Raw genomic sequence first — 11,037 nt, 5'->3', positions numbered from 1 at the left:
TTGTAGTATTTTTGAACTTCCTTTATACTACATAGATAGGAAAAATGTTGATGTTTACGCCACTATATTTAGTTTTGCAATATTCTAATTAGTTTTGCTACTAAAACAGTTTTACGCCGTGTTGGAGGACTGTCCCAAGTTACCCCGCCCATCCCGAGTAGCCCCGGTTGACAGTACCTCTTTTGAAGGTATATTTTGACCCCATCCTGGGTTATTATATTGACGCATTTGACCAACTTTGACCAGATACTAAAACTTCTAAAAGGATTGAACCAATTTCAGGGACTGATTTTGACAGATAAAAATGTATGTATTGAAACTTCTTTTACATAAATCCTATTAAGAGATCGTCTTTTTGTAATCTTTCTTTTCACTTTATTTATTTGTATTCCCAAAATTTTTATAATAATGACTTTTGTATTTTTCAGATTCTGCCATATTTTCATGTATATACAATATCATTCTGCTGAGAAACAGTGAATTGTATTATTCAAGTCTTACTATTATATCTTTGCATCTTGAATTTATTATTTAAAACAAATCTAAATATTGGTACTTTACTGGCTGAATCATGGATTTGGAATTGTATAACAAGTATGATTCTATCAAGAGAAAGACAAGGACTCCAAGCTACAAAGCACTCCTTTCAATGCAATTTGGCTCAAGCTTCACCTCTACTAAACAAAATAAAAATGATGAAGTGGTTTCCAGAAGAAAAAATCTGAATGATGCTTACTGTGCATCAAAACTTGGCCACAAAGTCAAGTCAAAAGTTAAAAGAACTGTGGGGCAAGCAAATTTCAGTGGCAAACCTAAAGACCTTGGTAGACCTTCTAAGAAGCTGAGAACAAATTACATTGATGAAGTGAAAGAAGTGGACTCCATCACTGAACCCAAAGTAGTAAAAAAAGTTGATGATAGCATCTGTGTGGGCTTGCCATCTTTTCCCAGTGAGTGCAGTGAATCTGCCCTTTCCTTTGATGGATTTTCTGACGTGGAAGACAAATTTGTGAAGAAACAGCTAGAAGTACTGGAACATGTGAATTCCTTTAGAAGTGAAGGAAGTAAATCATTCTGTGGGTTTAGTACTGATGAATTTTCTACAAGTGAGTTGTCAGAAATTGGTGGGTCCTGCTATAATTCTGAAGTAGATGAAGCTCAAAAAAATGACTCTTTTACATTGGAAAGTAATGAAGTGAGTCGAGTTAGCAATGAATTCAATGAAGTGACAGATAATTTTGATGAATGTTGTCCAGAACAGCCTCAGACTGAAAGAAATGCAAGCACTATAACATTCAGTCAGAAACACTCTGATGGGCCAAAAATGATGAAGAGATCCAAACAAGAACCTTCCATAGATGAAAACAATTCTAGCATAAAAGCAATAGATCAAAACCTATTCAAAGAAGACAGTCTCTCCAGCAAGTCTCCTAAATGTGCTTCCGCACAGGTTGTCAAAACACAAGAACCCATTGATGATGCTCCAGGTGCAGTACACTCTCTTCCTCATGCTGAATCAGGCAAGGAAAATTATCAAGTTAATTCATCAACACCAATGGTAACTGATAAAAAGGAACTTATATCTGAAGAACTTAAACAAGAAATTTGGACAACACATTTATCTTTCTCTAAAGTTTTGAAAAGACGAGCAAACAACTCCAAGGAAAAACATACAAATTTGCAAAATGCCCTGAATGATGCTCTAAGTTTTTTTGAGACAACAATGCCTGGAGTTGAAGACAATGAATATAAAACCTCCTTTAACAATAAGGAAAATGATGCAATCACTGCCACCAATGGAATCAATTCCAGAAAAGTTGATAGGGAAAAGGTATTAATATCAGAACCAGTTGATAACATAATTTCAGTCAAGGTTGATTATGACCACCCTGGAAATGTAAAGGAAATACCTATGAATAATAAAGATGCCGGCCATAAAAAAATTGCAAGTCTGCAGGATGCTCTTAGTGATGCTGTAGATTTTTTCAAGCTAACTGATGGAGAAGACGATGAAGAAGGCAAAGAAGAATTTAAGCTCCCTTTGGCAAGATTAGTAGAGCATGATTCTTCTTCATTGCCCATAAGAAAAATTTGTCAAAACTCAAAGCCAAATCAATCTAGTCCAAGAAATACTCTAATTTCCCCAGAAAATTACACGACTCACAAAATTAATGAATGTGCATCTCAAGACCTGGATGAAACAATGTTTGAAGAAGCTGTAGCTTTATTGAGTGATAGTCCCAGCACAGGTTGTGTGCTAAGGCATGGCAGCAAGTGTGTGTCAAAAGACTCAGCTCTCCACTTGACAATGTCAGATGTGATCACCCACTGGTTGACTACAGGACAAGCTAAGTACAGCAGCAATGAGCTAAATAGTGAGCCTGAAGAGATACTAGCTTCTGAGGCCAATGATAGTGACTGTGATGCAATGCAGTCCAGTTTATTTGATCAAAACATGCCTGATGGTAAAATGTCTTCAGAAGTAGGTGCTGCCATGCAAACCTCAGTTGGAACTAAAAACTTGAGTGATGGAAGAAAAGTAAATATTGATCATCAAGGAATTTTTGAAACTCAATATCCCAACTTCCTAGAGGAAGTGTCTGCCACAGCCAATTGTATTGAGAGCGTGCATAGCTTCATAAACAGCAGTCTTGAAATGTCTTTCAGCAACTCTGAGTTTGACTTGCTCCATCAAAATCAGCCGATGGAGACTATCATAGAGAGCCAGCCTGACACACTTGGGGCTGAAATGCATGGTTCTCCTTCTGATGTGTACAACTGCATCCTTCAGCTTTGCATGGACCCGCTAGCTCCAGTTCCTAAGGGTGCTTTGAGAAGTCTCTTTACAAACGTCTTCCTGAAAAGCCCTCTTACGTTGAAAACCGAGTGCTTTTCTTCTTGTTATGAACGCTACACAGAACTTCTTGCTAGGGCTCAACAGTATGAAGAGAAGCGCCTTGTGGAAATGGACCTCACTGCCGTTGCTGCCAAGTAAGATAGCTCATAAAATTAAGCTGTATTAAAACTGGAATAGATTGAAAATCAACTTGAATTATATAACAGGGCTTCAAGACTGGGACATAAATGAACAATTGAGCTTTCAGGGATAAACATAAACCAATTCAAATTCTTAAAATATTATTCTGAAATATTGTAATTTATTTTTTATTTTGACTTTCATATTAATTCACTAATTTTCACAATTTCTATAATTTTAACCCGAGGATATTTTTTTTAGGTTTGGCAGCACCAAAACTTGTGTTGAGGAAGAGCGTGTGAAACGCAAGTACACTAAGCGCAAGCATCTGAAATCTTCACCTCAGACTAACCCATCAAAGGACTCCATATGTGATGCGCCTGTCAAAGAGTCTCCCAGAAGACTTAGCAGCAGCAAATGTGGCAGTGTCGATGCTGAAGCTGTCAAGGAGAAGAGAGCAAACTTGCGACTTCGGTTACCTATACCATTGGAAAATTATGGCTGCTTGTCTGATGAGTTTGTTATGCGTGCTGAGGAGTTGGAGCTACCTTACTTGTTAGGTGAGTTTGTGATGCTACAAAATAAGTTGGAGCTACTAACTTGTCAATTTCAAAATCTTCACATTGAAATAGAGTTCAAATTCATGGTAAAAATGTAACATTATTTGCTACCCCATCTAATGACTTAGTGTGCTGGTGTGATGTTGTTCTGTTAGTTGATGAAGTTCGTTTCTAACTATAAAAGATTATCAATGCTAACTAAGAGAAAGAAACTCTGAGCTTGTAAGGTCATTTACATGTTGATAAATAATAGTTATTGAATTTTTTGTCGGAAATCTTTCTTTCTCTCTTTGAAGGCATTTCCATCTTGAATTTGACAATTTAACAAGAAGCCATCTTGTTAGCTTCTTCTTTTTAGCAAGTAAATGATTATTATGACCAAGTTCTTGTGTATGATAATGATGGTATCCATGAGACTTTACTGGTCTACTTATATACCGGTATATAGGACTCTAAAATGAACTTGAGGTAGAGTCTGAAAAAAAATCGGCTTAGCCATTATGTAAACTCTTACAGTATACATACCTATATACTAGTGTAGTTAGGCAGAAGTTCTTCATTTATACAGGTTTGGTTGAAGACCAGAGCGTACTTTTTATTTACGATTAATATAAATATACCTATATACAGGTATATTTATATTAGTATAGGTTGGCAAAAGTTGTTCCTTTAAGCAGGTTTTGTTGAAGACCAGAGAATTCGCTTTATTGATTTACCAGTGAAAATGAAAAATATTGTTCGATCTATTGAAAAAAAAAAAAACAAATAAGAAAATTGTCAATATATTTATATGCATACAATTATTGGCCAGAGAATGAATTATCATTTTCAATGAGTCGAAAGTTTTGCCATCTTCTAATAATATATATTTATATGTACTTATCAGGAGAAGTGCCTCAAGTATGGAGCTTTTTTTGATGCATGTAGTGAAGGCTCGTGACATTGCAGGCTGGCGCCGGGAGGTGGTGTCGCGGCAGGCTCGTCACAGCTCAGTGAGCGTGGACACATACTACTACTCCCCTGAGAAAATCAAGCTGCGTTCCTATGCCAACATCCTTCAGTACTGTGAGTTTGGTAATATTGGGTAATATTTTCTGCCATTAGATACCTCTGATTGATGGCTAATTTTGTGAGTTAAATCTGGTAGTCTATTGTCATCTACCAGGGCAGTGACTCGATATGCAGGTAGTGCTGCAATTTTTTTATTAATTTTTTTGTTCATAAAATCATATATACTTGGTTTTCTAATGTAAACATGATTTTACAATGATCTTTTTCATATTTATACATATATAAATTTTTAAATATTCTACATCATATACGTATGTAAAGAGTATGTGTATTAAATTGAGAATGGGATTTTACAACATTCTATTTTTGTACTTCTCAGCTGCAGTTCCTATATGCTTCTCTTTAATAGGAAAAATAAAACTATAATCCTGTGCAAAACTGTGATGCATTAAAATACCATTGGTATTGCATATGACATTTGTTTCTGTGTTGCAGCTACTAATTAGTTTTACTGCCAATGCTGTCCACTTGTATTTGTGGAAGCAAAAATGAGAGTATGAATGTATGACCTTAGGAGAAGAATTACTGCCAATGCAATTGAGGAAATGTAGCTGGCATTGACAGACGAAGGTGTTGGTACATCAGACCTGCCAAGCCCTTCTTGGTAAGTTGAGTTGTACGAGTACATCAGACCTGCCAAGCCCTTCTTGGTAAGTTGAGTTGTACGAGTACAGCAGACCTGTCAAGTCCTTCATGGTAAGTTGAGTTGTACAAGTTCATCAGACCTGTCAAGCCCTTCATGGTAAGTTGAGTTGTACAAGTACATAAGACCTGTCAAGACTGGCATTGTAAGTTGAGTTGTACAAGTACATCAGACTCAAGCCTACCAAGACCTTATCGTAAGTTGATTTGTCCAAATACATCAGACCTACCACTCCCTTCATTGTAAATTGTATGAGTACATCAGACCTGCCAAGCCCTTCTTGGTAAGTTGAGTTGTACAAGTACATCATACATGCCAGGCTTTTCATTGTAAATTGTATGAATACATCGGACCCAAGCATAGCAAGCCTTTCGTCGTAAGTTCAGTCGTCCAAATACATCAGACCTACCACTCCCTTCATTGTAAATTGTATGATTACATCAGAATTGCCACACCCTTAATGGTAAGTTGAGTTATGCAAAAACATCAGACCTGTCAAGACTGTCATGGTAAGTTGTATGTTTACATCAGTCTTGTCAAGCCCCTCAATGCTAGTTGTGCTTTACATCACACCTGCCTACATCACACCTGTTTCTTTGCTGTGTTTGCAATTCATGTGCAATTTATCTGATCTGGTTTAACCGTTGCACGTCGAACCACTACAAAACAAGAGTACATTTAAACTCTATAAAAATACATATGTAAAAGTGCTTGACAGCCTGAAGCCATCACAGGTTGGCAGTGTAACGGTCGTAATAATAAATTGAACTGAATGGGCTTATAATGAATGTACTGAATTTGGACCGAATAATGAATTGGATTGAATGGGGTAATAATGGATGGACTAAATTGGTCACTAACAATAAGTCATAATTTTTCAGGGTCGGCCGGCTGCGTCCTCTAGACATCTGAGCAGGAATCTTCGCATGAGGTCTATGGGTGAGTTACTGTTCTTCTTTATCATCACTTATTCTTCCTTTGACTGTACTAATTACTGATTTATCTGTGTTCTAGAATTTTTGAACTGACGATTTAGCTGGACTCTGAAACGTTTTCTATATCTTCTTTATTATCACTTATTTCTTTCTTTGACTGCACTAAATACTGTTTTATCTGTGTTCTAAGAGTACTTGAATTGATGATGGAGCTGGACTCTGAAACGTTTTCTATATAAATAGTATGAATATTTGTGGAGTTGTCTTTGCTTTTAAGTTTTTAGTAAACTAGCAATTCAAACAAACAAGTGACGATATTCCTTTATTATAGTTTCAAGTTAACATTTTATATTTTCCATTATATCTGTAAGTATAAATTTTACAACACAAACCGCGAGGTGTGAAGATTTCAAGACTAATCCCGGAATATTGTTGATGAGATGGTCCACATACTCGTATTTATCTCGATATGAAAGATAGCAGATTTCAAATAGTATTTTTACGAATCACAAGCTTTACTCAAGGCAAATTTTAGCCAGTGTAGCCATTTTCACCGGCATATTTTGAGACTGAAGTGTAAATTTGAATCCAATTGTAGCTAATGTAGCCGTTATTCCCCGCAGATTATGTGAGCGACTTTGACTTCCTTGGCTTTATGGAAGAGGATTCGTTGCTGGACTTTGAGGGATTCTCTACAGATCAAAAAACACTTGAAGCCAAGCGAATAAAGCTGGACGAATCAGCAGATTTTGATTATGATCTGCATGGCACTTCGATCAATCACTTCATGGAGCTAGATGAATCTTTTGATGTTGATGTTAAAGATGAGCTGCTGAATTCTTTGATGAACGAAACTGCAAATTACAGCGATCACCATTTGTTGTTACATGAAAATACAACTTTTGGAGATCACCACTCAATGAATGAAGCTACAACACACGAAGAAAGCCCTTCTTTAATTAATGAGGCTATGAGTTACGAACGACGCCCTTCATTCGTGGATGAAGAGCCTAGAGACCGAAAAGAAGCTCTGAACACACACGCTGACTTTCAGATGCTGGAGGGGAATTGTGAGGGCAGTCCTGAGGCCATCGGCAGGAAAACGGCCTCTGAGCATCTCGAGCTCGAGAAAGCAGGGCATAGTGACGAAGATGAAGCTCCAGTACACAAGGTTTCTAACCACACGACCAACGAACGAAGTGTTGCTTCCCCCACGGCCGCGTTTCACAAAGAAGTAAACAGCAAGAGCCAACTTGTAAGTGCAGTCGAGTGCGTCGACGGGTGCGAGGATGAATCCAATAAAGTTTTGATGGGGACACGTGATTTTGAGGATGGTGATTGTGAAGAGAACAGTGACGGCAGTGAAGCAGATGATGAGGTTGAAGCGTTTGATGATGAATTTGTAGAAGCTGAAAAATATTTTGAAGATAGTGCAGCCAGTGATTTGGAAGGTACTGCAGACGATGATGAATATTTGAAAAAATTGGTGGAAAAAGATACGGTAGATACTGCAAGCTATGACTTGGAAGAGACCGTAGAAGGCAAATTAGACGAAACTGAAAATAATCCTGAAAATTTCCAAGGTGCCAGTAGCATAAAAAGTACTGCCAATTATTGCTCAGAGGCGTCAGTTCATTATGCAGATTCACCTCTAGAACTAACCAAACACCAAGGGGAAGAGTTGTTTTTAAACGAGCAAGATGAACGAACTAAGTCAAACGAGACCTCACGTGGTGGCCTGCAGGTTTTATCGGCCCAAAAAATAACTTCAGTTCCTGAGGCAACGTTGAGTACGTTCCAGTCTATCAAAGCTCCTCATGGAAAGGAAGAAGAAGCGACAACTCGCAACATGGATGGTCACAGCATGAGGGAACCACTTATGAAAATGTCAGGCTTGACAGCAGAAGGCAACTTCTCAAATGCTTGTATGGAAACATCACGGGTCGGACCGGAGGTGCCAGAATGCATCCCACCTGTCCTTAGTAACGTTGCGGTAAATCAATGCATCAATACACCCATTACAACCTTGATGCTCCTCGATGGTCTTAATGGTGACGCGGTGGCTGGCAAGACTGACGCTGTGGTTGCCGGCAAGACTGACGCTGTGGTTGCTGGCAAGACTGACGCTTTGGAACGGCCGTTCTGACTGCGACACCATGCTGGTAATACTGACGCTGCGGTTGCTGGTAAGACTGACGCTGTGGTTGCTGGTAAGACTGACGCTGTGGTTGCTGGTAAGACTGACGCTGTGGTTGCCGGCAAGACTGACGCTGTGGTTGCCGGCAAGACTGACGCTGCGGTTGCTGGCAAGACTGACGCTGCAGTTGCTGGCAAGATCTTCACCTTCAGGCTGTCAGACTTCTCCCGGGTGCTTAAGAAATGAAACTCTTGGAAATTTTGTGCAAACCTTGTGATCTTGTCTGGAAAACTGGCAGAGAGAATCATGGAAACAAAATAGCGAATCGTGCAACGCTAAATAAATGTCATTTGTTAGCGTCTGGAAAAAGTGTTATGAAGTTTAAATGGAATTAATTAACAGAATAAAAACGGACGAATTAATTTGCAAAACACTAAGAACTAGCGTGGTATGCTGTGGAAGGGTAATGAAACTTAGAACAGAAATGATGAAATAGTTTTTCTAGTTTCGGAAAAGGAAAGTATTATTTCTAGAGAGTTTTTCAATGTTTTCAGGAGAGAATTGTATATATTACAATCGTCCTAGTCCCAGTGGAAGTGTTAGCGTCGTGATGCCTGCAATTTGAAATCAAAGTTTTTGTACCCGAGATTTCATTTCTATAGATTTGCTGCTGTAGAGGCAGCCTCAAGATTTCATCTCAAAAATAGTTTGTTTTGTAACTCCGAATAGCATCGTGAGTCCCAGAAGTTTCTACACCAGCATCACAAACGTCACCCATAAATAATGAACTTGCATCTCAACGCATCTCGTTCATTAGCATACTTATGTAAACGCCAGTACAGTGGTCTCATCATCCGATTTTGTCTGTAGTGTCCAGTCCTCCTTTACAAGTCCAGTTTAATTAGTTCTGATTGATTAGTCGATTAGTATATAATTAGCCTTGACTGATCAGTCGGTGCTGGCGTGCGTGTTGCGTATATACCCATGGCATTTTCAGCCATTGTCTCTAAGCTAAGGTTAATATTATGCACTTATATTGCAGAGTTCTAAACTTTCCGAGGGCTGATATTTTTTATTTTTAATAGCTCTCTTTATTGCATTGTTTTAGAGCTCCTGTTCGAATTGCCGTCGTCTATTTTCCCTTAATTTTTCCAAAGGAATACTATGGTTTGTAACAAAATGCATGTCAACATCATACGTTTGTGGTTATTTTTGGCAGTTAAGATACAAGAGGGGAATATTAGACACGATGTTACGTTATTACCGCCCATAAGCGAGATATTAAATTCAGTTGAGCAAGCTGTAGATGTTCCACATGTTGTCCTGGGGCCATACTTTCAAAACTCGCTAAGTGAACGTAAGAAACTTACGCTCTATTTTCTTGTCTATGATTGGTGGATTTTGCTTGAAAGGCCGTCAATGATTGGTTGATGAACTTACGATCTCTTAACTTTTTTTTGAAAGTATGGGCCCTGGTCATGAATTTTCCCTCGTAAGAATGTTCTCTTACTAGAACTTGATCAAGAGACGAGGTCCGGTAAATTTCCTTGGCAGTTGACAACTTTACTCGAGGGACAGATTAGGTGAGTTTCACTTAGCATAGACGAGTGGTGAGCTAAACTTTACGTTCTTAACGTCGGCTTTATCCTCTTTGTTCCTGTATATAATTGCACGGCAACTCTTAATTGTTGTCTTGTTTGTCACTCTCGAGTAACAAGTTAGTCACGGAAAGGAATATTATACCTGCATATACAGTCCATATTGACTTTGGGTCTCGCGAAAATTTGAAATCTTTAATTTTGTGCTATTTCTGAGATATGAAGACATAAGGTGATGGAGATGTTTGGAGATGGATTTTTGTTTTGGGTTGTTTAAGCGCCTGTAGAAACTATCATGCTTCCGTAAACTACTTCAGAATATTGACGCGAGGACCTAAGAATTTCTTACCAGCAAATGAATTCACTGTACATTATTGGATAACGTATTCATATACGTTATTTGCTTATTGGACTATAAAGCCAAAGCTTTTATGGTCCCATATTACGCAAAATATGTATAGAAGTAGAAGACTTTTTCAATATGTTGGGTTGTTCACGAGGAAGCTTGGTAGTTCCCTTGTGATTGGTAGTGTTGAGGAATGAGATGCCTCCCTGGCTGCTTTGAGAAGTGTTGATGTTTAAAGTTTGATTTCATACTTTGATGACAGCGTCTATCCTGCGTGCTGTCGTTGTGGGTTAGGCAGGCGTCCTGTCCTGACATTTCTTTGACTTGATGTGCTCGGTCGCAATTGTTCCGTAGTTTATAATTTAGGCTATTGTTTCCTTCTCCCCGAAAATAGTTAATTTCAAACGATTATATTTTTATCAATAATATCGTAGAGATCAGAACGGAAAGTGGAGTTTTCAATATTAAAAACTTTTTGATAAGTTTGCTTGATATTTTGTTCATGGCGATTGGATTATAGATGTCTTGTTCATACTGTTCAATTTGGTTACTTGTAAATACATTTGAACCGACACCTGGGCTATCTTTCACTACTACCATTAATCTGTTTGTCTCAAACGTTTGTCCTACAGACTACCGGTAACTATCGTTACGTGGCATTTAGATACCAATAGGATTGACTAACGAATGTATTTGCAGAAAAATAATTATAGTCGATTGGCCATCGTGCTCCAGGAACGTTGTTACAAGAAGTAATGGTGGAAGTTGTT

General features: G+C 38.2%; 1 protein-coding gene across 1 annotated transcript; it reads left to right on the top strand.

Moving 5' to 3' along the window:
• Positions 1-426: 426 nt before the first annotated feature.
• LOC108681573 lies at positions 427-9,690 on the top strand. The gene is made up of 8 exons (XM_018170617.2): positions 427-2,991; positions 3,239-3,537; positions 4,486-4,602; positions 5,218-5,258; positions 5,475-5,534; positions 6,133-6,190; positions 6,810-8,302; positions 8,375-9,690. Exons 1-8 carry the CDS (start codon positions 572-574, stop codon positions 8,567-8,569), a joined length of 4,683 nt encoding a protein of 1,560 aa, XP_018026106.1. The 5' UTR covers positions 427-571; the 3' UTR covers positions 8,570-9,690.
• Positions 9,691-11,037: the final 1,347 nt, after the last annotated feature.

This window comes from Hyalella azteca, unplaced genomic scaffold (assembly GCF_000764305.2).
Source record: "Hyalella azteca isolate HAZT.00-mixed unplaced genomic scaffold, Hazt_2.0.2 contig16191, whole genome shotgun sequence".
NCBI classification, from domain to species: Eukaryota; Metazoa; Arthropoda; class Malacostraca; order Amphipoda; family Hyalellidae; genus Hyalella; species Hyalella azteca.
Note: the sequence above shows the minus strand (reverse complement) of the source record. Positions and strands in the feature narration are given on the sequence as shown.

What these genes read in the sequence shown, in the direction of transcription:
- LOC108681573 (XM_018170617.2), top strand. Translation starts at nt 572, where the DNA reads ATGGATTTGGAATTGTATAACAAGTATGATTCTATCAAGAGAAAGACA. An exon ending in TCTTCGCATGAGGTCTATGG is followed by an intron (nt 6,191 to 6,809) that starts GTGAGTTACTGT and finishes TATTCCCCGCAG; the next exon opens with ATTATGTGAGCGACTTTGAC. An exon ending in CTGACGCTGTGGTTGCTGGC is followed by an intron (nt 8,303 to 8,374) that starts AAGACTGACGCT and finishes GCGGTTGCTGGT; the next exon opens with AAGACTGACGCTGTGGTTGC.